The following is a 26,567-nucleotide window of genomic DNA, read 5'->3' as shown; positions in this document are numbered from 1 at the left end:
GCGATCCTTGGCAGTCCTGGGACGCTACAGATTCTGCCGAGGGGACGCCTGACCGGTGGGATTCTCCGTAACCTCCGTACGACTGTCGACATTCCTTCTCCTCTGGGCCTGGGAGCTTGGAAGAGGTCTAGGTCTGGGAGCGAGACATAGGCCAGATCAGACGCACCCTCCACTACACTGGGGACACTTATGTCACTTTCCACATTCTTACCTTTAAGAGCTTGCATTTCAAGCTCCATCCTTCTTAATGCGGTCTTCAGATTTGCAATCTCCGTAGCAGAACTTGCAACATCTGCTACGGGAGAGGTTGATACTGCATGTGAGGAAGCAATTACTTGGGGGTTAGTTATACTAACTGGCTCGTTAGAGCGTGATCTACTCATACTTCTAGAGACAGCCTTTCTAACCCTATCTCTCTCTAGTTTCCTTAAGTAGGAATCTAGTTTCTTCCATCCTTCCTCATCCATATTCACACATTCATCACACGTGTTATTTCTCGTGCATTCATATCCCCTACACTTCTTGCATACCTTGTGAGGATCTAACGACACTTTCGGTAGCCTCACCAAACAACCCTCATTCATATATCTTCTAACTTCGCAGCTAGAATCAGACATTTTTGAGCAAAATCCAAAGCCAAAATCCAAAAAACGTTCCACAAAAGCGTATGCCAAACCACAGATCCAAATACGTCACCAAAAAGACAGTCCAGAAGATCAACGGCGATGAAAAACGAAATCCAAGTCAGGAGGTAACAACAACGATGTTATGGCTACCCTCGACAGAGCAAATCTGTTTTAGAAAATGGGATGGTTCCAAGTTCTGCCACCCAGCAGCAGTGGCGGTAGATCACCTGACCTACCTGTAGCGTGTGCCGCGAAATTCGAATTTCTGTCGGGGACGACGGAGTCTATAGCTAAGTATATATCTGCCAGGGGAGTTGAATGTATAAAATTGTAAATTTCTAGGTATTCCAGATTTTCTTGATGGATTGGAAAGGTTACAAAATAAGAATCCAGTTTAAGGGTTTTCGTAAAGGTTAAGACACATAAACGTAATCTAGAATAAAAAAATGGACTAGATTATTGCTACTTCATGTCAAAAACATTCTATTCTACAATTTCTTGGATGCTTTAATCATTAATCCTCGCTGATACCCGAGGTAGTCTTTAAGCTTCTTTGTATTGTATACTTTCAAAGAAATTAAAATTGCAAGATAGGAGAGCAAATGCTAATGTGGATAAATGACAACAAAATATTACTAATCAAATTCACAAAACGCCTCGTAACAGCTACCAACATTGCTCTATAGAGAAAATTTTCAACGGCACTGAAACTTCATAAACCGTATTTCCACCTTATTACGAAAATGCAGGGAAAGGCAAGAAATGATAAAGGATTTTCAGAGAGATTTTATTATTAGAGTCACCTTGGATAGGTACACAAAAAAAAATGAAATAAAGAAAGCAGTAAGACATGAATTTAGAATTTAAACATTCAAATGATAGTGGATTTAATCTATGATTCATAATCACAGTCTGAAGAATGAGGAACAGTGACAAAGTTATCGAAGTTAACGCCATTCTTCTCAAAGACTTCGGCGCATTTCTCAGTAGCATCTCCTTCGTTCTCGGGTGTCCTGGAGAAGACGAAGCCGAACTCGGTCTTGTATCCACTCCAGTCGATGCAGGAATACACGCAAGAGTAGTTTTCGTAGTCGGTCTCAATCACTTTGTAAGGGCTGCCAATAACTGTAAGGCCAAGGAATATTAACTTTAATCTTGATTCAATTCAAGTTACTTTTATAGCATGAGAAGAATTTTGATATTCCATTTTCATTTTACTTGTTGAAAACAAGGAGGAACTTACCACCAGGGAAATCGAGGTGCAAGTGGCCCTTGGGGAATCTGGTTGTGTGGTAGATCTTTCCCTGGAGGGATTCGTGTTCGTCATTGGCGTCCAATCCTGAAGTGGTCACTTCAAAACCGTCTTGCCTTTCGTCGAGGTCGTAATTGGAACTGATGCATTTCTTCATTGGCATGTAAGGGTTCTCGATGATCTCCGTCATGAACCAGCGACCTGAGTACTGAGAATCCTTGCTGTGAGATTTTTGAATTTTGAAATGTTCGTGCTTTGCGTTTTCTTCATATTAAGTAGCTACAAAGGATTTATTGAGAGCGGAAAGGATAATTTGAAGTATTTTTGTGGCTCAGTTCTATATATGTTAATCACAATTTAATTCTACGAGGTTTAAAAGTTTAGTAGAGTCAGTGTAATTACAAGCTAATAGATCAGTTGATCTGCACTTCAGAACCATATCTCATTGAGTCAAGTTCCGTTAATTTCCTGCTGGAGTTGTTTCATTATTTACAAGAGATAAAATAACGATTGTGAATCCTTTTAAATGGCAGGAAAAATGGTTATTTAATTGGATCTTTTTCAGTAGGTACTTACTTCAGCGTTCCTCATCCTAGTTTAGGAATGACTGTAATATACTTTCCTGAACTGAATTATCGAGTAATAATTGATCTGGCTGTGAGAAAGTTTTTAATTAACTGTTGAATAAGCTTCATAGATGTTAGTTTACATGATTCTCCTGCCACACAACTCAATATTTCTGAGCAAATAATCAAGCTTAAACATAAATTAATATATTAAAAGACATCAATTATACTCATGCTCCCATGTGGCGCTCTTTAAGAATTCCCTAAGCAAGAGATCTTCAAAATACTCTAGTTTTATGTTATTAATTCTATTAATACTTTCAAAAGGAAAGTTGATATTATTTTCCCCAAAAGATCGGAAGGAATTAGTGAGGAAATGATTTGTAGCAGGTAATTTCTCACCTTGCGAACATCGAAGTTCGACTGGAGGGACACATCAGGACAGCTGCCTGCAAGCAGAAAGTCAGGCAGCCCTCCATCACAAGTGACAGAGGCCACGAGACCGAGGGCAACCACTGCGAGACCCAACATCTTTCTTGAGGAGCGACCACAACTCAACTGCCTCCCTGGACTCAATCTCCATTTTTATATATCTTTCTGCAATCACAAAAAGTTAGACCTGCTTCGCTGTGTCATTAAAACTATTATGGATGTGTTTCCTTCCTTGAAGAACATTTTACACATTTTTTTTTTTTGTGAGAGGGTCTCTTTTAATTCAATTGCGAATTAGGCAATAGTACTTTGCCAAAAGTACTACTGTAGAACATTAGACTATTATAGGAAGATTATAGTGTACAAAAGACTGATCGCTGAGGTTACAGTAGAAACTGATCATGGTATTTTCCAATGTTCCCTTCGACGTCACTTGCAAAACATCAAGTTCATGGACGCATTACGACCTTTAATACATCTACGTTATGTCTGTAGGCGGCCATGACTACATAAAAAGTTCTTCCTCGTCGATATAAAAGGAGGCGGTCGATGCCATTCCCATCAAACTCTTTTCTTTCGCTGACAAAATGAAGTCGTTCCTTGTGGCTCTTTCTGTGGCTGTGGTGTCTGTGGCCGCAGACAAAATCCCCGACTTCGTCGTTGAAGGAAAATGTCCTGCTGTAGATGAAATCAAACTGTGGAAGGAGCAGATTCTAAACACTCTGAGGTACTGCAATAAGTCATATTTTTTTGTAATTGAACATGTATTATTAAGTACTTAATTATAATTATGAGATAAATTTGCTATATTATTACTTCATACTTTTCAGGGAAGACTAACAAATATTAAATCATTCCAGTTCGGAGGAGTCTGGTTCCAGCATTCTCTAACAAAGAACGAATATCAACCCCTGGAAAAATGTGTCCGCATAGAATACAATTTTGGTAAGTAATTAGATTCTTCTCCCTCTCTTGCAGTCTAAGGCTGGATAAATGAAATGTTGCTTATGAATAACATTTTTATAGAAAGAAGTCCATTACTTAACCTTTGTCTCTCGTTGTCTGTATTAGACGGAGAGGGATACAAAGTCAGCACTTCAGGCGTGAACTACAGCGGAGAGAAGCAGGAGAGACAAGGAGAGATCTACCCAATGCCCCTCGGGGATCCTCACTTCATGGTCGACTTCGAGGGCCATTGTAAGTACTGGAATTTTGTAGCATTCGCTATTGCTATCCAATATATTTATATAAGGCTATAAATTTTGTCCTTTCATTTATTAAAGTCATTTTTCTTATTAGGAGCATGCTGAATTCACCGTTTCCTCATATGTGTTTGTTATTGTATTATTTCTTTACAGCATTCGCCGCTCCTTTGGTGATCCTCGACACTGACTACGAGAACTACGCTTGTCTCTACTCCTGCATGGACTACTCCTCCAGTTACTTCTCGGACTTCGCCTTCATCTTCTCCCGGACGCCAGAACTTGATGACGGATACGTCAGCAAGTGCCAGGCCGCTTTCAGGGACATCGGACTGGACACCAGCCGGTTCCAAAAGACGGTGCAGGGGTCCCAATGCGATTACTAGACTGGAACGTCATGTGATAGCCGCCATATTTTACTAAATTGCTCCTTCTACCAATCTCTTATTATGGCTGAGTAGATGTATAAACACTTGACCTATTTGTTTCATTGTGTACCCTCTTCGGAACGACTTATCACCCTCTGCAAGCAAGAATCTCGATTTTCATCGCATTTACTCTGTAAACTTGCCTTGTCCCACTTTCAGCCTTGTATTCTTAACTAGTTCCATTTAAGTACTAAGTGATAAAATAAATGGTTCTTGAATACATACCATTTCCCACATAAGTTTCGCTTTACCCTGTAGTCTTTATTTCTTTAGTTATGACTCTCATAACTATGTCAATGTAAAGTTCCATAAGAAAGCTGACAATGTTTTATTTGGTTGACCCATTCAGCAATCATAATATGCTTCCTGTTCTCATTCATTACAACACTACTATCTTTCTACTAGATCATCTGTTTTCTCTCTTCTATCTTTACATTCAAATCACCCAGCTTATATTTACTTTCTGTGTCAGCTGGAAAATACCGAAAGAAAATGCCAGCTTGGTCTGTAGTGACGAGAACGAATGAAATTGGAGTCTTGTTAGATTGATGCCGAAAAAGAGTTGATGAACCCTTTATTATTACTTAGTTGAATGAAAACTGATGGATTTGTTGCAAATTATCTGGCATCCCATATAACAAATTGGTAGAAGCAAGAGAGAAAAGAGGGAGGTTTTATTTGGACTTCATTTTATGAAGGTTAATAAGACAAGGCCAAGGGCGGTAGGAGTGCACGGGGAGCTGAAAACCTCCATGAACTGCTTCGTTGGGGCTGCAAGGACTGCTTAAAGTATAGGGATTAGGGAAGAGTATTTGAAACACGAGCAAGCATAGCGAAGTCGTGACACACCTGTCGGTGAGTGAGTGCCCAGGTCCAGTATTTAATACCAACCAACGGGAGCCATCATGTGGGAACAAAATAAGTTTGGTAGCGAAATCTATAAAAGTGAAAAAGGCAGAGAAATGTTAAATGGAAAGGAATCGGTTTACTGGCGGCAAGGTCACAAAACAGGTGAAGGATATAATTAAAAGTCTAAGAAAAGATTGAGAGTGTCCCTGAAAGTTCAGATTGTAATGCATGAAAGGATCGCTGAGTCAACTCTATGAATGGTAGAGGGAAACTGGTAGGTAGTCTTAGTGTTGGTTGGAAATTAAGTTCGGCAGCTTAAAATTGTCATGGTGGAAGAGTTTCAACCGTGGGGAAGAAAAATAGATCTGATTGCGCGCAAACATGAATGGTGGAAACAGATCAATATGACTAACATTTCATAGGGGGAAGGAAGTTTTAATGATTTTCATGAAAACGCCAAGGGTAGGGATGCAAATCAGGCTTGATAGTAGTAGCATCTCAAAAAGAGAGAAGGAAATGAGGTTTTACTGTAGGAGAATGAGTTCGATTTTTCGAGGAAAAGTGAAGCTAATATAGTTAAAGGCAAATGTCAACAAATGCAAAGTGAATCATTATGGACATGTTGAAATGTCAAGGAGATTCAGACCATCAGGTCTAATGCTTAAAGAATACCAAGAAAAAGAAAATTAATCAAGATAGTAATGGCACAATGTTAGGTGGAGCAGGAATACAGTTTGACACTCAAAAAATGACAAAATGTGTAAAAATAGTCTCTGGTAACGGAAAAATTCCATGGTGTGAAAAGGAATTCCAATTTTGGGGAGAGAGAAAAATTTGATATGATAATATAAGAATGTTTAAATGAAGGATGGAAAGGAAGCTAAAATTGTCCAGGAGTGGAAAGTAAATCGGAATGGGACATTTCGCCGCGGCCATTTCGCCACAAGTGGGTCCTGGGTCTAATTTAGCCGCAGGACATTCTCGACCTCAGATGAGCTTATCACGTGGCAAAATCGTTACAAGAGTTGTTTCCAGTAATTAGCGGTACCACAGAAAAAAAACATAGTTGAATTGGTATTTATTGGCAGTTTGATATTTATAAAGGATTTTCATGTCATTTTTATCTGTTCCCTTAACTTCGTTTCTTTTTAGTTCGTTTCCCAGGAGGTTGGTATTTGGTTCTTCTCCTAGAAGTTCAAAAGTAAAAAAAAATAAAAAAATAAGAAAAATATCAAAGCCCATTTTATCTGTACGTGGAAATGGAACGTTCTCACACGACGGCCATATACACGTATTTGATCGATATGATGCTGTTAAGAGAAAGTCGTTTTGGAGATGTGAGAGGAGATACGTATGCAAAGCTTGATTCACGTTATAAATCATGAAAGTGTGAAGAAGGTTAAAGACCATACGCATGCTGCTTCGGCATCTAAGGTCGAAAGAGATACAGCTGAGATATGAAATTGATGGGTATATCTGCGGCGAGACTGTTCTGCGGCTAAATAGACCTGCGGCGAAATGTCCTAATTCCAAAGTAAATAAAGTGTATTGGAGAAATTGACTTAACGTAATGTACGGAGGACACACAAAAACAAAATATTGCGCCGTTGCAATAAGCACTGAAAAGACAGTAACATTAATTAAAGAAGAAGAAGAAGAAGAAACTAAACTTTTTACAGTTTCCAACTGGAGTGAGATGGAACGTGACGATCTGACCACTGCTGAATAGGTAACTGGTCGCCTAGCATCTGATGATAAATAGCAAGGGACGTGTTTTGCCGAAATGCATTTGTACACTTAATTTACGGTGAACACTATACAGTCAGTGGATTATAGGATTACAGTGGGGGTTGTGATAAGCGGTTTGATATGCTTTCAGATTAGTGCCTTGAAATGGCATTTAAGGACCTGTTTTGTATGCAAGTTTTAAAGCCCTTAATTTTATTCTCAGCTTGACTTCTTTCCGTCTCACTGGCAACTTGAAGAAAGTTCAGAGGAACTGTCGGATTTGTACATGTACTGATGCTGGAAGCATTGTGCATAAAAGATGATACAGGTATAGTGAAAGGCTTTCCTGTAAATATGCTTAAGCAAGCCTCAAGAAGGCAAAAACGAGTGGCAAAGCGGCATTATAGGAGAGCACACTGGTAAGAGCATTCAACTGGACATCTCTGAGAATATCGCATGTCGCGCTTTATGGTCTCCGTAGTCTTGAATTCCAAACGCTTTAATTTTGACTAAGATAAGCACTACGATTGAGGGATTTGAACCTTCACCTTTTAATGAGCTGAAATCAACATATGTTATCAAATAAAAATGAAAACAGTTCTAAATCTAGTCTGATCCTCAAGATGTTTGATGAATTGATAAAGGAAGCTGTTAAGGTTTTGTTACCGTCTAAAACTGCAGATCATGTTTGATAAAATACAAACTTATTTTAAATTTCGGCTGTAAACTACAGCTGCAAAGCAATCAATATTTCCGTAAATTTTGACAGCACTAAAATAATTCATAATATCGAGAGAGAGAGAGAGAGAGAGAGAGAGAGAGAGAGAGAGAGAGAAAGTTCCATGGCTGAATAACGTAATTCTACTCAACGGCTACCAGTGCCCATCCCACCCTCCCAAAAAAAGATTTCGTTCTGTCATTTTCTTTCTTTCTTTACGAAATTTCTTTGCACTGAAGCAACATATGTATGAAAGTCATCGAATTAAAACCTTTAGATTTTAAATTTCACATCTTTTTGAATCAGTGTTTTCGCCTCGGTAAAGAAATTTCTATTTAAAAGATTTCTAGTCGTAGATTCTCGTTTATTTCTTCGCATGGTTTCTCGTTTCATTTATGAGACTTCTAATTTTTTTGTAGACTTCAAGGCAGGGTCATAATCTTCACCCGTCTGCTGCTTCTAAGTCTTTTGCTTGGCAACAAGGCGACTTTTTTTTTTTTTTTTTTTTTTTTTTTTTAACCCGCTCCTTGGTACCCTGACGCTCACGCACGCACACTGATACTCACACACACACACACACATACACACAAATGTAACATACCAAGCCTCAACATAATTTATTCTGCTTTTGAGGGTGCTGCGGGGTGGGTGGGGCGGGGGGGGCGGGGGTGGGGGGGTGTCACAGGTGGGAGATGGGCGGAGCTTAGAGCAAGGTTGGAGGAGGACCTCGAACTGGTCTAGAGTCGAACGGTGCACCATGTTACTAATGCAACTACGATTGATTACGTCTATGAAAACTGGTGCCACAACATCTGGGTTATTGACGCCCTATTAAGTTTACAAAAAAAGCTAAAAATACATCAATAAGTTTATAAAAAATTTCATATAAAAATATCTTAAAGAACTTAAAGACGAAAGCTGCTTACGAATTTGTTCAAATTCCTTTTCCGGGAAATCTGGGGAACAAATTCGTAATGCTCATCATAATAGGTTGCTGGCTATGCCTATCTTGATAGAAATATGATAACTATAGTAGTGAATGTATGAAAGTGAGATTATTGGTTTTCTGTATATGGTAAATTTGTATTCTGTCGTGTCTCTAATTATTAAAACATTAAGAAATGGAATTTTGTAGTCGATTTCCCTTTCAAGTTTAAATTTGATGCTGGCCACTAATGCATTTACTTTTAAAGGAATTCGTCGAAATTGCCCCACCTATCATCTCAAAATGTTAGAATATCATCTACATATCTCATCCACAGCATGTTTTTGGGTTTTATTGCATTTATTACTATATAGTTTTAGAGTATTCCATGTATTGATTGGTTAAAACAGGACTTGAAGGGCTACCCATGCTACACCCGAATTTAGTTACAGAATCACTCTCCGAATGAACATACATTATTAGATACACATAATTCAACTAACTTTATTGTTTTGTCAAGGGCTATTGGGAAATGATCTGAATATGGACTATTTTTTCCCTCAAAAACTGTAGAACGTCCTGTACTGGTACTTTTCTGAATTGGAAATCTACATCAAGGTTTAAAAGTTTTATGTTGTGAAGTGGTATGTGCTTCTCTGAATTTGTGACAAAAATCTTCCGAATGTTTAATGTGATTGTAAGATAAAGTGTTAGGAAAGGAGAAAGGAGGCCAGCTAACCATTTAGAAATTTTTTATTGAAAAGCTCTGGCACATGAGATGATGGGTCTAAATGGAAGATTATCTTTGTGAGTTTTGGGAAGGCCATAAGACTAAGGACGTTTTACAGATTTTGAGGGAAAAATTAGCCCCCTATTCAGATCATTTCCCACTGGCTCTTGACAAAATAATAAAGTTAGTTGAGTTATGTGTATCAAATAACATATTTTCATTCAGGGGGTTTCTATAAGCAAAAATCCGGGTGTAGCATGGGTAGCCCATTAAGTCCTGTTTTAGCCAATCTGTTCACGGAATCTTTAAAACTATAGTAATAAATACAATAAAACCCAAAAACATGCTGTGGATGAGATATGTAGGTGATATTTTAACATTTTGGGATAGTAGGTGGCGCAATATCAACGAGTTCCTTTCAAAACTAAATGCATTAGTGCCCAGCACCATATTTAAAGTTGAATGGGAAACAGACAACAAAATTCTTTTTCTTGATGTTTTAATAATTAGAGACACGACAGAGTACAAATTTACCATATACAGAAAACCAACACTCTCACTTTCATACATTCACTACTTTAGTTATCATGACATTTCTACCAAGCTAGGTGTAGCCAGCAACCTATTATGAAGAGCCTTATGAATTTGTTCCCCAGATTTCCTGGAAAACGAATTTGAACTATTTCATAAGCACCTGTCGTCTTTAAGGTATTCTGATCATATAACTGAGAAAGAGATTCATAAAGCAAACAAAAGCGATTCATAAAGCAAACGTAATTTTCTACCAACCCCCTCAAGACAACACCAGAGAGACACCCAACAACAAAATAAAAAATCCACAACTGGACAGGATTAAGACGGTAACAAAGACTCACAGGAAATCTAACCCTTTTGCCTTTACCTACCCAAATACCCTAGCCAAATCCCTGATTAACGTTCAACATAAGCCAATCCCCAAAGACACAGGAGTATATGAAATCGTATGCCTGGACTGTGACCAATCTTATATTGGTTTTGCAGGGAAAATCACTTCCCCAGAGATTAATACAGCATAATCGGTCAGTTGGGTATGGCCAACAGAGCTCAGCGTTAAACAAAGACAGGCAATGAACATCTATAAAGTCCCCTGGGATTCAGATATCATAGATAAAATCGTCCTTCAACCAACACCTAAGAAGATTAAGGAGAAATTATCAACTGGGGTGACCTAGTTAAACAGCCTACCTGTGGATAGATTTCTTGGTATAAATACTGTCTTTTCTGTAACTTTTCTCATTCATGAACTACCTGAAGAGTGAGAAATCAGTCTCTGAAATATATCACTTACTTTCTATATTTTTATATTACTTGCTTTCTATGTTTTTACATGTCAACCCCTTCCCACCTCTTTTCACAACACTCCCTATCGAGGCTGAATTTGAAGTGCATCGGGGGTGTCACCATTCAACTCAGCGACCTCAAAATCTACGGATTACACACCGGTATGTGCCGTTTTCAGTAATTTTCATGTTTCACCCTTTCCCACCTCTTTTTCACAACACCAACCCCCTGTGGTGCCAGTGATGTCATACCCCACAGTATTCTTTGCCAGATGGTAAATCACATGTACACCAAGTTTGATTGAAATTGCTCAATGCATTTTGAAGTGTATGTGGCACAAACACACAAACACATACAGACATACATACATCCATGTATATATATCTATATATATATATATATATATATAGATATATATATATATATATATATATATATGAAATTGTAATAGCCACAGTGCCCTCTTAACTTCTCAAATTCTTTGCTCTTTTTTGTATCACTTGTCACTACAAAGCCTTGAGCTCCAACTAGTGAGATAAGTATTTACGTAGCCAGAGGTAAATGTTAACTGCTCTTTGGTAAATGATCACCAACCCAATATAACAACATATTTATAAAACTGCTGTACTTTAAACAAGCACTTTGTTATATTACTAATAACAGCCAGTTATATCTCTTGTTCTATCATAAATAAATATAAATGTAAGGTATATCACCTCCTGCTACTGAACATAATAATTTCTTCAAATTTCTTTGAAGTTGGAGTTCAAGGCTATGTAGTGACGAGTGCATACAAAAAAGAGCAAAGAATTTGAGAAGTTAAGAGGGCACTGTGGCTATTACAATTTCATATATATATATATATATATATATATATATATATATATATATATATATATATATACATGGACGTATGTATGCCTATGTGTGTTTGTGCCACATACACTTGAAAATGCATTGAGCAATTTCAATGAAACTTGGTGTACATGTGATTTACCATCTGGAAAAGAATACTGTGGGGGTATGACATCACTGGCACACAGGGGGTTGGTGTTGTGAAAAAGGGGTGGGAAAGGGTGAAACATGAAAATGACTGAAAACGGCACATATCAGTGTGTAATCTGTAGATTTCGAGGTCGCTGAGTTGAATGGTGACACTCATGCACTTCAAGTTCAGCCTCAATAGGAAGTGTTGTAAAAAGAGGTGGGAACGGAGAGACATGTAAAAACAACTGAAAACAACAGATATTAGTGTCTAACCCATCGTTTTCAAAGTCACTGACATTAATAGTGACACTCCCATAGTTTTCAAAGTCACTGACATTAATAGTGACACTCCCAAAGCCCTTTAAATTTATGTTCAGGCCTCAAACGAAGGACGGGTGGGTGAGAAAGGGTGAGAAGGGGGTGAAATGTAAAAATAACTGAAAACGACACTCATTACTGTCTAATCCATAACTTTTACGGTTCCTGAGATGAATAGTGACACTCCTAATAGCCTTGAAGTCCAAGTTTAACTCTAATAGGAAGGGGGAGTGAGAAGGGGTCGGAAGGGGATAATGTATAAAGATAACCTAAAAGGACAGATTCTTGTGTCTAATTTAGTTTTCACGGTCGCCGAAATGAATAGTGACAACCCCAATGTCCTTTAAGTCTAAGTTCAGCATGGATAGGAAGGGGTGGGTGGGAAGGTGGCTTGTTTGTTTGTTTGTGTGGTGTTTTTACGTTGCAGGTGGGAAGATGGTAACATAACAATAACTGAACACTTCAGATATTAGTGTCTAATCCAAAGTTTAAAAGGTCACTGAGATGAATAGTGGCGCTCCCAATGCCTATTAAGTCCAAGTTTAGCCCTGATATAAATGGAGGGTGGGAAAGGGGTGAAAAATAAAATGTAAAAAATGACAGATATTACTATCTAATTCATAGTTTGTGAGGTCGCTCGGGTGAATAGAGAAACTCCCTTGCCCCTTAAGTCCAAGTTCAGCCTCAATAGGAATGGGAGGTAGAAAAGTGGTGAAATATGAATGTTAAAAATGCTGGGCAATGTAACTGATGCAAATATCTTAACAGGAATGGGAAAGAGTGAGAGAGAAAGAGAGTAAGGGGAGGGGATGTGAGAGAGAGTGGAGGGTGTTTAAGAGAGAGAGAGAGAGAGAGAGAGAGAGAGAGAGAGAGAGTTTATCAGTTGCTATTTATAGTTTTCCAGGGCATCACAAAGTCCTGGATACACGAGAGCTAAAAACGACTTGTTGCTGACGCAATCTGACGCTGTCTTTTACAGAGTGAGGTATCTTCCCATGCTTTCCAATGGAAAACCACTAATTTGGACTGCACGGGCATTACTAGCGTTGCGTTAGGACGCGTTACGTGGGCGTTAAGAATTTCTAACGTCTGTGTCGACATTAATGGCGCGCGCTAGTAACGCCTTGTTGTGACTACACAAGACAAGCTGATGGTGCCCAGCTGCTAGGAAGGCTCTAAATAGGCTAGACCTCTGGGCCCCTCCACATGGCCGCCCAAACGTAGGGGCATGGGGGGCCACTTGCCGCCTACTGAAATCCTTGAAAAATTATATACATATAAATATATATATCATATACATATATTATATAATATATATATATATATATATATATATATATATATATATATATATATATATATATATATATATATATATGCGTGTGTGTGTGTGTATGTAAATGTAATAGCAACCATATAAATGAACATAACCGAACATAGAATAACTGGAATTTGTCACGTGTAATTTATAGCAGCAACTGCCGGTACAAGAGTCAATGATGGAATCGGCCTTAATAAAAGAGAGGCAGGTAATGAACATCTCAAAGGAGGATGGATTTCGGACACGATCGACACGTCTTCATTCAACCAACCCTTAAGAAGATTAGAGGAAGATTATCAGCGGGGGTGACTTAAAATGGCTTGTTTGTGGATGGACCTCTTGGTATAAATACCACCTTTTCTGTGAACTTTTCTCATTCATCTACTGAAGAGGGAGACAAGCAGTCTCTGAAATATAGTACTTTTTCTTCTATTTTGGTGTTTTTATGGGCTCCTTTTATTAGATGGAACTCTGTTGTTACAGAACATTTATACCAGTCATATATATATAGATATATATATATTTAATATATATATATATATATATATATATATATATATATATATATAAGGGCAAGTGGCTCCCTTGTCTCTACGTGGCAGGCGCCCAGGGACCCAGGTTGAAAAAGGGAACTAGGTTGTCCACCCAAAGGGTCAAAAGTGTTTGTCTGATTTATACCGGAAACCATCCATGTATGTTTGAAGATTTGACCCCTTTGGAAAATATGCTGCGGGCGCCGCCCATGCTCCTCTTCTGAAGCCACTCTACGTCAGTACCATGAAAGACAGCCAATTTATCTGTGAAGTTGAAAGCAGACCGGCGTTGTATAATGCCAACATGAATGATTATAGCTGCAATAAAGATAAAACTTGTCGCCATTGTCTCGGTGGTTTCCAAACATAACGGGAAATTGGCCAGTACTGTTTTTCTGATGATGCTGGGTGAACCCAACAATATCTCCTAATTTCCTTTGCATGTCTAATGTTTTCTATGCACAAGTTCATCCATAATGAACTAAACATTCTTGTTTGATACTCAGTAACGCTTCGAAAATAGCGCTCGTGTAGCCTGGCCAAAAACCCAACGTTAGACAGCGTCAGCAACGCGACGTTTTCAGCGCTCGTGTATCCAGACCCTAAGGACATATCTCCTACTATATATTTCTCTAATGAAACTCCTGTCATTCACTGCTTGATAAGGGTGGAAGAAAGTCCACTGAGATATAGTTCTTAGATTTAAACCAGAAGAATTTATTTACATATATATATATATATATATATATATATAATATATATATATATATATAGATATATATATATATTACATACATAGATACACACAGATAACACAACACACACACACACACACACATATATATATAATATATATATCGTATATATATATATAGATATATATATATATGAACACACACATATATATGGTAAATTTAGTTTTATGTTAATCTAGCGATGCACTCTAATTATGAAAAAAAGTCCTAAGGATCTCTGCCTTAAGGTTCCGAAACCAATTAGTTACTAAAAGAATATGAAAGGTAGATTCTTTGTAAAAAATGGCGAATAGTGAGGAGTGAATGTTGTTACATAATAAATTGTTAGATTAAAAAAAAAAACATCAAGGACAAATTATCATCGTCTCTATCACAAATACTACAAGTCCCAAAACACTGCTGCTGCAAATAGTGGCAAATACTAGAATCGATAAAAAAGAGCCCATTCACCCTTCTGAGATCAAACTTGTCCTCCTAGACATTGACATTTGCGCAGTTTTCCGACACCAAGAATTCTTGAGGCTTATTAGGAGCAACGGATGCCACCAGACCGAGGGCGATGACTGCAATGCTCATCATCGCGATTCCAGGAGCAGAACAAGGCTGGAATAAAGGCTGACCGCGTTTCTTATGCTTCTGCTTGTTTTAGGTTAAGCCAGCTCGGACTCTTGCTCTCAGAGCTGCCCCTAATGCTCCTGCTTTCGATGGAACTGTTTATATGCTTCCCAAAATTGCTGCGTTTCTTACGAGAAGCTCGGGATGCACGCTGTACGATACTATTCAGGTCAAGAGTGGTGCTTTTGTCCCGTGGCTTTGGGATCTCTCTCTCTCTCCTCTCTCTCTCTCTCTCTTCAAGGATACAGCCGTCTCTCTGTTCGCGGTTTTGCCCTGGACCCTAACCTTGTCCCGGCTGTTACCAAGCTATGGAATGATTCTCCAAGTCACGTAGATGGATAAATGAAAAATCAGAAGTTCGAACTGGGCGTAAATGCAGAGGACAACATACAAGAAGATTAACAACGAATGGTCTAAAATGGAACATATTTTTTTTTTCTAAACCTGTTTTCACAACCGATGCCTTAATGGATCTCAGTTACTTTCGTAAAAAGTTATGAACGTTTACACATCACTACAAAACGGGTTGTGCATTAAAAGAAAAAAAAGAAAGAAAAAAAACCTGCAGCAGGAGCACATCAGTGAACAGCCAATTAAAGAAAATATTTTACGTAACAGGACGTGTATATAAGAAGGCCAGATGACTCACAGCGCATCCTTCTCCTCCTCCTCCTCGAACGAGCATGGCAATGAATCCCTCAACTCTGTTCATCGCGCTGTTTCTCTTGGCTGGAGCCATCGCAGACAAAGTTCCCGACTTCGTAACGAAAGGGAAATGTCCCTCTGTTAACGAAAGCAAGCTCTGGGCGGAACAAAAGCCCCAACATGCAAGGGTATAGACATGTTCTCTTATGGCTTCAGTTTTAGCATAACTGTCAATTAAATTTAATGATGGGGTAAATTTGCTCGTTACTCATTTCTTGCTTAAGTAACTATTTCGCAAAATATTGCGAATTATTCATTTTTTCTCGAAGAATGTCATGCTCACAGGAGTCATCCTTTGTTGCACGAAAACTCACATTCAGTCAAATTCATTTTTGAGTTTATTACCGGTCGAAGAAGGGCCATCAGGATATGTGATCTTCTTTGTCAAGTGTCAGACGTGTATTCAAAGAAGTTCAATCATAACTGAACATGAAGGCATCTTAATGATGCCATTGTACCTGGGACTTATATAGTCATTAATGCTGATCGTTTTTATTCGTTCGGAGGGACATGGTATCAGTATGCCATCACTTCAAATCCTTACCAGCTATTGGATAAGTGCGTCCGTCTGCAGTATGACTTCAGTAAGAAGCAATTTGCAAATTCATTCCAGATTTACTTGATTTCAGTTCGTATTGTAAATACACGTATGGTTTTTTAATATTAATTATCTATTAGTTGTGGTTTGGGTAACCTTTTGCATATTTACAAACGTAAGTTTTCCTTTTCTGGGACGTACATTTCGAGTTCTCTTTTTTAAATGTATTTTCTGATACTACCTGAAAAACTTAAGATCAGGTGGCTTACCAGTTAAAAGTGCGATGTGCTTATCCTTCGTAACTATGGATCTATTTCAATCCTTCTAGATGGCAGCGGCTTTGACGCAAAGGCCTATGGCATCACCGCCGAAGGAAATACACTGAAGAGACAAGGACAGATCGCCCCCATGCCCCTGGGAGATCCCCACCTCATGGTGGCCTTTGATAACTGTAAGTAAAAGTTTGACTGCTGATGAATGACATCAATTCCATGAAGTTTAACTCTCCAAATGACCCTAGTTTCAGCCTGGCTCCTTTGAGAGGCGCTCAAAGAACTAGGGTCAATAAAGGTAACGAGGTTTACTCATTTGTTTGTTTGTCTCTCGGCAGCCTTCCCCGCCCCCCTCGTCATCCTGGACACCGACTACGAAAACTACGCCTGCCTCTACTCCTGCATGGACTACAACTTCGAATACTATTCCGATTTCTCCTTCATCTTCGCCCGCACCCCGACGCCCTCCAGCACCTACATCAAGAAATGCGAAACCGCCTTCAGCAACATCGGCCTCGACACCTCTCGGTTCCTTAAGACTGCCCAGGGACGTCGATGCCCTTATAATGATCTGGCTAGCCTTTAAAGCGTTCAAGGTCTTCGATAATCATTTTCTATTCATCCTATCGTAAACACGTCTTGCATTTTATCGCAAACCATAGAGCATGTGTCCAATTACCTTATGTTACAATTGTTCAATAAAACTGTTGCGTTATTTGATCTTTTAAATTTTGCTCATCCTGTAAGTATATAACAAATAATTTTAGGTTTCCAAAGGACGAACGAGAATGCAAAAGCTTACCACCATATTTGTTCCAAAAAGACAATAAAAAATTGAAGAAAACACCTCCATTCTAACAGAGCACAAAAGTTACTATACTTGGCCATTGTGCAGTGGAAAAAAACAATGACCAATCTTACTGTATAGTAGCATAGGGCTGCAAATGCATTGCATTATTTGTACCTCTCCACATCCTCCCTTATAACATCTGTGCAGTGGCGAACTCTGACGGTGGAAGAAGCCATTTCAGTCATCAGAAATAAAAATGTAAGAAATCAATGCTCGAGAAACGGACAACACTCGCAGCTGTCAAGAGTTGAGGAAGACACTTTGTGAGAGGCGGGAAGGGAGTCCCCCCCAGTATGTCGGACCTCTGACCACAGAAAAAGAGGAAGAACGAGAAACATATAGAAAAAACAATGAGTAAAATAAATTATTACTGTCCAAGAATGAATTAAGTAAGCAAAAACTGCCTACCTTTCGGGGTGTAAATGAAAATGGAAAGCAAAGAGATGAAACTTGAATGAAATGATGTAATTAACGAAACAAAATCAGAAAAACCAATGTAAAAAGGGTAATAAGATGTAAAAATGAATAGCGAATAAATTTAGCGTAAAAGCTATAAAATATAATCTTAAATATCGTCGTTATTTTAGTAGCACATCAAAACGTGGATACTAGATTAAACTTGAATTTTTATAGCTAGTTGTACCCGATTTGATTGCCGAAAGAATTTTTGTCTTGACTCAGGATTTGGCAACTAATTCCCTTGAACATCCATGGTGCAGACCGTTGGATTAGCAACCTCATCCCTAAATACTATAAACAGTAGAAGCTGTGAGTATAATCCAAAAAAAGGCCTGCGTTCAATATGCAGAGAAACATCCTCCCTTATGTATATATATATATATATATATATATATATATATATATATATATATATATATATATATATATATATATACATATGTGTGTGTGTGTGTGTGTGTCATATCACATTACCGTGATTCATATACATACATCGAGCTACAAATGTCCTTTAATATCTAATATATATATATATATATATATATAATATATATATATATGTATATATATATATATACTATATATATAAACATTAAGCTAGTGCATATGTTCTTTAATATCTAGTTAGCTCTTCCTCGGAATTAATATATTTTCATATATGTTAACCTAAGGGGAATTTTTTAGTTGATAGGAAATTCGTCGGTTGATGGACTCAAACTACGGAAACCAAAAATTCAGGACGTACAGTGACGCTTTAGCCCACGGGCTATCAACAGAGCCATAAGCTGATACCGAGTCTCACCTACAAATCCCGGTTAACATATATGAAAATGAATTAATTCCGAGGTAGAGCGAATTAGATATCAAAGGGCATTTGTAGTTTAATGCTTATTCATGAATCACGGTGATATGATATAACTCATACACACACACACACACACACACACACACACACACACACACACATATATATATATATATATATATATATATATATATATATGATATATATGTATATATATATATATATATATATATATATATATATATATATATATATACATAACATATATATATATGTATGTATGTATAAAGGTGTGTGTGTACACAGTGGTCTCTTAACTACTCAAATTCTTCACACTTTTTGGATGTGCTTGTCACCGCAAAGCCTGAAACCAAAATGCAAGGATGTGAAGAAATTCTGATATCCGTAGCACGATTCGAACCCACATCAAGAGCATCAGAACAATGTTGTGTTACCGTGGTCAGTAACGCGACCTCGTTTTGATACTCTAGAGGTGGGGTTCTAATCCTGCTACAGACGTCAGAATTTCTTCATATTCTTCTTTTTGGATTTCAGGCATTGTTGTGACAAGCATACCTAAAAAGTGTGAAGAATTTGAGAACTTAAGAGGGCACATAAGGTGCTAGAAGCTCGTATAAAGAGCATGAAACAGTTTTCATAAGGTGAAGCTTATTCTATCCGTGCAAGATACAATCATGTGAATAAAATCTAACGCACAGGACATCCGAGGGAATCCGAAGGGAGGCATGAGCGACAGAGCACCTTTGGACACAACTGCCGACAACAAAGCAAGCCATGGCATAGGATGCGTTCTACAGAACGCCAGAATACCCAAGCTGCTGCCCAGACCGCCAGTGAGCGAATGAGACCCGTCGACCAATAGAAATTCCAATGTCCGCATGCAGTAATAAAAACCTTGCATCTCAGTTTGTAATATAGTCCTGATGACGCCACCAAAAGGTGGGGGAATGGTTCGTCCACTGGAAAAAGACGAAGTAAACGGAAAGAATATTGAATCTTTACTATTCATCGGTCTGTGACAGAATTTCTCGTCTAGGAAATTAAATTTCAATACTTTATAAAATATGTATATAGGATAAACATTTTCAGAATAATAATTCAGGAGGAAGACAATGCCTTGATGAAATAAATTAAAATCACAACAAATATTGTAAGCTGTATTTATCATGGTACGTGATGAATTAAGTTTATACAACTTTGGTGAAAAACCGAGGTAATTCAATCCCAAGCCAGTAAAAATACTTTTCCTATAAACAGAGGTCTCAAATTTGCCTCTATTTCTGTGTACCTGAACCTCTAAAAATGACCTCTTCTTATCCTCTTCTGTCTCACAAGTAAAGAAATATTTGGGTGACGAGAATTAAAATATTCAAAAAATAAATCCACGTGTGAACGTTGCTTAAACACAAGGAAAGTGTCATCCACGTACCTGCGATAATACAAGGGGTTGAAAGGGTTCATCAAGACATGGTCTTCCTCCTGAATTATTTTTCTGAAGATGCTTATCCCATATTTGTATTTTACAAAGTTCTGAAAAACTTTCTAGATGAGAAATTCTGTCCCAGCCCGGTGTATAGAACTGCTAGCAAAGATGTAAAGTACATTAAATTGCCTTTCCTTGGTCATAGTAGCTACTTGGTCCGAAAAAAAGTTACACGAAATATTTAAGCATAGTTTTCCTCAAGTTAATTCCAGGTTTGTTTTTACTAACTCTTACTAAGATCACTATTGAGGGAAAAGCCTACTCTTCCTGTGGACCTTAATTCGAGTGTCGTTTACTTGTTTACCTGTTCGCAGTGTGGTCTGCGATGCGTGGGATCCAATCCCCTTGGCTCAGATACAGAATTTTGGAACACAGAAGTCTTTCTGTTAGAACTAGGTTTCCTCTTTCTAAACCAACTTTTTTGGCCATAAGGGAACACAGTTTGCCACAGAACCATCCTTTCACTCACCTGGATTTTAGAGTACTGTCTTTTTGCCTAAATAGACTGGACGTTTTAATTTCAGAGTCGCTGTTTATAAAGAGGATGAAACAGGAATTGAACAACTCGTCCGGTATTCAACTAGCTATCGTGTAATTTAATAGTAGCTACACAAGTGGGTCGTTAGCCATTTTGCTTTGAGCGTGGTAATTTGTTCATATTTCATCTTATTTTTATTTCTATGTGTTTTGCGTTTGTTTTGTTTTTTTCGCAATTTTGTGTTTAATTTTTTAGTTTGTATTTGCTGTTCGTTTTATTTTGTTATTACTGAAGATTTTAGTAAGACAATTCATTTTATTGTATTTTAGTGATTTTTCATCCTTGTGAAGTTCCTCGCTGGCCTATTGGTTTTCGAGCTGGGCTGATAATCCGGTGGTCTGATGTTCAGTTCCCAGCTCGGCCAACGCGGAAACAGAGAAATTTATTTCTGGTGATGGAAGTTCATTTCTCGATATAGCGTGGTTCGGATCCTACAATAAGCTGTAGGTTCCGTTGCTAGGTGACCAATTGGTTCCTAGCCACGTAAAAGTACCTAATCCTTCGGGCCAGCGCTGGGAGAGCTATTAATCAGCTCCGTGGTCTGTAAAAACTAAAATATACTTAACTTTTTTCATCCTTGTCAATTTTTCAGCCTGATGAGTTTTATACCGCGAAAGCTCGTTATATAAAGAATGTTCTTCCTGGTCTTGGCAATATTATTTTCCATTAAGATGAGATTTCCAAGCAGCCGCCCAATTACAGAGACAAAATATACATTATATATATATATATATATATATATATATACATATATATATATATACATATATATATATATATATATATATATATATATATATATATCACACACACACATATATATCATATATATATATATATATATATATATATATATATATATATATATATGTGTGTGTGTGTGTGTGTGTGTGTGTGTGTGTATATATATATATATATATATATATTATATATATATATATATAATATATATATATATATATATATATATCACACACACACACACACACACACACACACACACACACACACACACACACACACACACACATATATATATATATATATATATATATATATATATATATATATATATATAATGTATAACGGTGTAATTTGCATACAGTAAATTATTAAAACACTTTTCAGTTGCAAATGTACACCCAGATATCCTTTTATTAACCTAAAATATAGACATAACGTAACTATTTAAGCACGGGACGCAGTGTTGCCATTCGTGACCACCACAGGCGGATGGACAGATGGAAAAAAACAGAGTATAGTTGTTGCTGAGAGCTACATGACCTTGATGATACAAGTGGAGGAAAGAAATGTAGAAAATATGATAATGACTTGGGGTTTTGTGATTCCTCTCCGGAAGCTCACGAATAGCACTGGGGGGCGTAATTGCACAGGTCTCTCCGTTCTACCTGATCTTTAGAAGGATATAGACTGATCTGTGCAATCCTTTATTCTGCCTTTCAAAACGTATATAGTATTATAGGCGTTGCACCAGTGCGGTGCTACAGAAGGCAGATAAATGCAGAAGAAACCTTTGGTTTCGAGTAATTCACTAGGTATTGCTCACAAAAGAAATGATGCAACGTATGTCAAAACGATCTAGGATTTAATGAACATAGGTAATACGGAATATTCACTGTCAAATGTTGCTGTTCATTGTATAAAGTTTACAATTATCTGCATAATGAAGACAATTTTTCCTGGATTTTGGTTTTTCCTAGCCATTTTTATGTGCAAATACTGCAGAGGGGTTTTGGAGTGTTATTTTAGTGATGAGACCTTAAAACCGTCTTTTATGTACACTGAATGGACCAAAGCAAATAAAAATCACCGAGTAACAACTTATTTTTATTACGAAAAATATGGATAAAAAAACGGGCTGATTCTAAAAGAACTGACAGAATGAAACTTGTGCTGAAAGTATGATGAATAGAAAATGTTTATCGAAGACCTTGAACGCTTTAAAGGCTAGCCAGGTCAGTATAAGGGCATCGGGGTCCCTGGACAGTCTTGAAGAACCGGGAAAGGTCGAGGCCGATGTTGCTGAAGGCGGTTTCGCATTTCTTGATGTATGTGCTGGAGGGCGTCGGGGTGCGGGCGAAGATGAAGGAGAAATCGGAATAGTATTCGAAGTTGTAGTCCATGCAGGAGTAGAGGCAGGCGTAGTTTTCGTAGTCGGTGTCCAGGATGACGAGGGGAGCGGGGAAGGCTGCCGAGAGACAAACAAACAAATGAGTAAACCTCGTTACCTTCATTGACCCTAGTTCTTTGAGCGCCTCTCAAAGGAGCCAGGCTGAAACTAGGGTCATTTGGAGAGTTAAACTTTATGGAATTGATGTCATTCATCAGCAGTCAAACGTTTACTTACAGTTATCAAAGGCCACCATGAGGTGGGGATCTCCCAGGGGCATAGGGGCGATCTGTCCTTGTCTCTTCAGTGTATTTCCTTCGGCGGTGATGCCATAGGCCTTTGCGTCAAAGCCGCTGCCATCTAGAAAGATTGAAATAGATCCATAGTTACGAAGGATAAGCACACCGCACTTTTAACTGCTTGACAGCCACAGGGACAGAAGCCTTGAAACTAAGTGCTACGTTGAGATCGTCGCTCAGAATGTTGGTAAGCCACCTAATCTTAAATTTTACAGGTAGTATCAGAAAAGCCATTAAATAGCAACTCTACGCTTTTGAAAATTCCTACTTACTGAAGTCATACTGGAGACGGACGCATTGATCCAATAGCTGGTAGGGATTTGCAGTTATGGCGTACTGATACCACGTACCTCCGAACTAAGGGCAAATAAAGATGGATATTTCTAAACGATATGAATATGAAATAAACAGGTACACATATAGATTAAATTTGTGTCGACTCGCCCCTGAAGCAAGGGGAGACCTTTTTAGATTTTATGAAAATCGAAAAATGATACGGAACAAGAGAGAAGCATTCTCTTAAGCCTACAATTCCTCAAGAGAGAGGAAAAACTGATTGTAAATTTGCGGGAATTTTACTTTTATGAATAAATCTGGAGAAGTCTTTGCCAATGGTTTATTTCCTCATATACTATGATATAGTACTCGAGCTCCTTGAGAAAAATTCTGTAGAGACAATTGAAACAAAAGAAAATATTTACCCTCGAGTGGTTGGGTTTCTGTGCTGTCCAAAGCGTTCGTTCATCCACTGCTGGGCATTTTCCTTTCGTGACGAAGTCGGGAACTTTATCTGCGATGGCTCCAGCAACAAGTACCAACGCTACGAGGAGGGATGAGCGGGTCATTGCTACCTTTGTTCGTTCGAGGTACGAGCCTTTGTGAAGCTATAGCCTACCCCTCGCCTTATATATGCGCGCTGTCCCACTACTAACCGGACCCAAGTTACGTAAGACGCCTCTTCTTTAGTTGCTGGTTCATTGTTTTTGTCCTTGCCCACTACTTCGATATCTGGACACATTTTAAGTTTATTTTTAAACAGAGATAAGGCGTAATTTTGTTTCTGTATTCACTTGCACTCGTAATCCATATCTTTCATCAACATTAAAATGGGCTTTTAGACAGCTAGTTCAGGAGCAGGATAACGACAAAAACATTTCTAATTCCTTCTGGATATTTTTCTTTATTTATTTAAACATCAACCTTTTCTCGGTTCTTTTCTTTTGTTCCATTATCAATTTGCGTTCTCATGTCACCCATGGGATAAAGGTGTAATACAGTGCAAAATACTTGTGAAATATATCAGAGTCTATCTTTAAAAAAAAAGGGGGGAGGGCGGGATACTTGGTCCTGAGGCAAGCTGAAATTAAACCGGTCAAAAAAGAAAAAAAAGAAAAAAGAAAATAAAAAGGGAGAGAGAGAAAAAAAGGTCTCGACATGAAGAGCATCGCGCATCACGCACCCCGAAGTCTTTCCAGGGATATACGTATATAAACGGGTCCCAGAACATAAGGAGCATCAGACGCTGTTCAGCTTCGCGGTAAAACCTCCACCTGATCTAGATTCAAGATGCTTAGCATCACGTTCATTGTCTTGGGTCTAGCGGCATCTGCTGCATCTACTGCGCTTCCAGATTTCTTGGTGCCTGGAAGTTGTGCCAATGTTAAAGTCCAAGATTCGTTTGATCTAAGAAGGGTAAGGGAATTTTGTTTGTCTATTATCATCATTATCAGAAGCAATAAGAAGTGGTCGTGGCACTGCTTGTGCCAAAGAAAGGAAGAAGATGCTTATTCTACTAAGTGTAAATTATTAACTTTATTCTATCGTCATTCACAATAATATATTGCTGATTTTAAATCCTTTGACTGATATGATGACCTAATAGCAAATGTTTGTAAGCTTAACATTCGTATTCCTTTGATTTCTATGACACAGGTGAAAAGTTGTCGGTAGTGATTGGACCGAAAGTTGACTCGAAATTTCATTTTTTTCCAGTATCACGGTCGTTGGTACCAGACAGAGATCATGGAGAACGCTTATCAGCCATACACAAAATGTATCAACTCTTTCTACGATTACTCGTCTTCTGACTTTGGCTTCAAGGTAGCTACAGCTGGTTTCAGTCCCCAAGAGGAGCACCTCAAGTTGGAAGGCAGAATCTACCCTACCAAGGAGTTCGCTTCCAGCCACATGTTGATTGATTTCCCAACAGGTGAGAAAATAGTTGCATTTGCTTGGTAAAATCTTATGTTTTATATCTTTTAACCATTCAAACTATAAAAAACGAATAATTTTTGTGGATATATTTACCTACATTTCCTCTCCTTGTTTCCAGTGATGGGATACCCTTACCAAGTCATCGAGACCGACTACGACACGTACTCTTGCGTCTACTCCTGCCTCGACTGGAACACCTACAAGACCGAGTTCGCCTTCGTCTTCTCCAGGACGCCCCAGAACGGAGGACCTGCCACAGCAAAGTGCGCCGAGGTCTTCAGGAGGAGCGGAATCGACTTCTCTAAATTCATTACCGTTCCTCACTCAGCTGAGTGTGTCTACAGAGCGTAAAATAGACCACTGTCTTTTTTTAATCGGTAAATAAGGCTTTCTTAATGTTGTTCTTTTGTTTCTAATAAACTACGTCTTTAAATCTGTATTCTTAGCCTTGGAGTTCGACTGAATATGGTTTTATAATTCAAGAGAAATTTTACTTGGAATCATTTTTTATTTGCCTCTTTCGAGCTCGTTATGTGTAGAAACAATTTGTGGCATACCCCTAATAGCCACTAACAACTGTCACTAGTTTCTGCACCACATTCGACATATCAGTGATTCCGAAATTCTTTTCGCAGTCTTTTTCCTTTCCGCCTAAAAACTCGCTTCTACGTCTTCCGCAAGTTTTCTACCTTTCCTTATAACGATCATACAGAAATTAAATAGACTTTAAAACTGACAAACTCTTGCGTTCATATATCATGTATTTAATTTACCATTTTATTTGCCCATGAATTTTCCTTATTGATGTTAATCCAGTGTACTAGTATCACTTAAATGTATTGGACAAGTGATGGAGATACAGACGAACAATTCCAAGTATAAAGGAAGACCGAGCTTCTTATTACTGGAACTTATATGAGTATATATCTATATACGAAGCTGTGAAC

The 26,567-nt window shown here is 38.1% G+C and overlaps 5 protein-coding genes across 5 annotated transcripts; 3 read left to right on the top strand and 2 right to left on the bottom strand.

Annotated features, from left to right (window-relative positions):
* Positions 1-1,450: 1,450 nt before the first annotated feature.
* Positions 1,451-3,062, bottom strand: LOC135199827 (crustacyanin-A2 subunit-like). The gene is made up of 3 exons (XM_064227968.1): positions 2,847-3,062; positions 1,870-2,086; positions 1,451-1,751 (listed from the first exon to the last, which is right to left on the bottom strand). Exons 1-3 carry the CDS (start codon positions 2,973-2,975, stop codon positions 1,519-1,521), a joined length of 579 nt encoding a protein of 192 aa, XP_064084038.1. The 5' UTR covers positions 2,976-3,062; the 3' UTR covers positions 1,451-1,518.
* A 265-nt stretch (positions 3,063-3,327) lies between these two features.
* On the top strand, positions 3,328-4,482 carry LOC135199677 (crustacyanin-A1 subunit-like). Its single transcript, XM_064227831.1, has 5 exons — positions 3,328-3,367; positions 3,587-3,603; positions 3,737-3,821; positions 3,948-4,073; positions 4,235-4,482. The coding sequence occupies exons 1-5, from the start codon at positions 3,328-3,330 to the stop codon at positions 4,462-4,464; spliced, it is 498 nt and encodes a 165-aa protein (XP_064083901.1). The 3' UTR covers positions 4,465-4,482.
* A 12,032-nt stretch (positions 4,483-16,514) lies between these two features.
* Positions 16,515-17,476, top strand: LOC135199826 (crustacyanin-C1 subunit-like). The gene is made up of 3 exons (XM_064227967.1): positions 16,515-16,594; positions 16,877-16,999; positions 17,159-17,476. The coding sequence occupies exons 2-3, from the start codon at positions 16,957-16,959 to the stop codon at positions 17,404-17,406; spliced, it is 291 nt and encodes a 96-aa protein (XP_064084037.1). The 5' UTR covers positions 16,515-16,594; positions 16,877-16,956; the 3' UTR covers positions 17,407-17,476.
* A 5,335-nt stretch (positions 17,477-22,811) lies between these two features.
* Positions 22,812-24,300, bottom strand: LOC135199825 (crustacyanin-C1 subunit-like). The gene is made up of 4 exons (XM_064227965.1): positions 24,108-24,300; positions 23,679-23,763; positions 23,345-23,467; positions 22,812-23,185 (listed from the first exon to the last, which is right to left on the bottom strand). The coding sequence occupies exons 1-4, from the start codon at positions 24,249-24,251 to the stop codon at positions 22,938-22,940; spliced, it is 600 nt and encodes a 199-aa protein (XP_064084035.1). The 5' UTR covers positions 24,252-24,300; the 3' UTR covers positions 22,812-22,937.
* A 630-nt stretch (positions 24,301-24,930) lies between these two features.
* Positions 24,931-26,053, top strand: LOC135199824 (crustacyanin-A2 subunit-like). The gene is made up of 3 exons (XM_064227964.1): positions 24,931-25,098; positions 25,399-25,615; positions 25,739-26,053. Exons 1-3 carry the CDS (start codon positions 24,973-24,975, stop codon positions 25,969-25,971), a joined length of 576 nt encoding a protein of 191 aa, XP_064084034.1. The 5' UTR covers positions 24,931-24,972; the 3' UTR covers positions 25,972-26,053.
* Positions 26,054-26,567: the final 514 nt, after the last annotated feature.

Source organism: Macrobrachium nipponense, chromosome 26, assembly GCF_015104395.2.
Source record: "Macrobrachium nipponense isolate FS-2020 chromosome 26, ASM1510439v2, whole genome shotgun sequence".
Lineage (NCBI taxonomy): Eukaryota > Metazoa > Arthropoda > Malacostraca > Decapoda > Palaemonidae > Macrobrachium > Macrobrachium nipponense.
The sequence above is the reverse complement of the archived record's forward strand: the minus strand, read 5'-3'. Positions and strand labels throughout refer to the sequence as shown.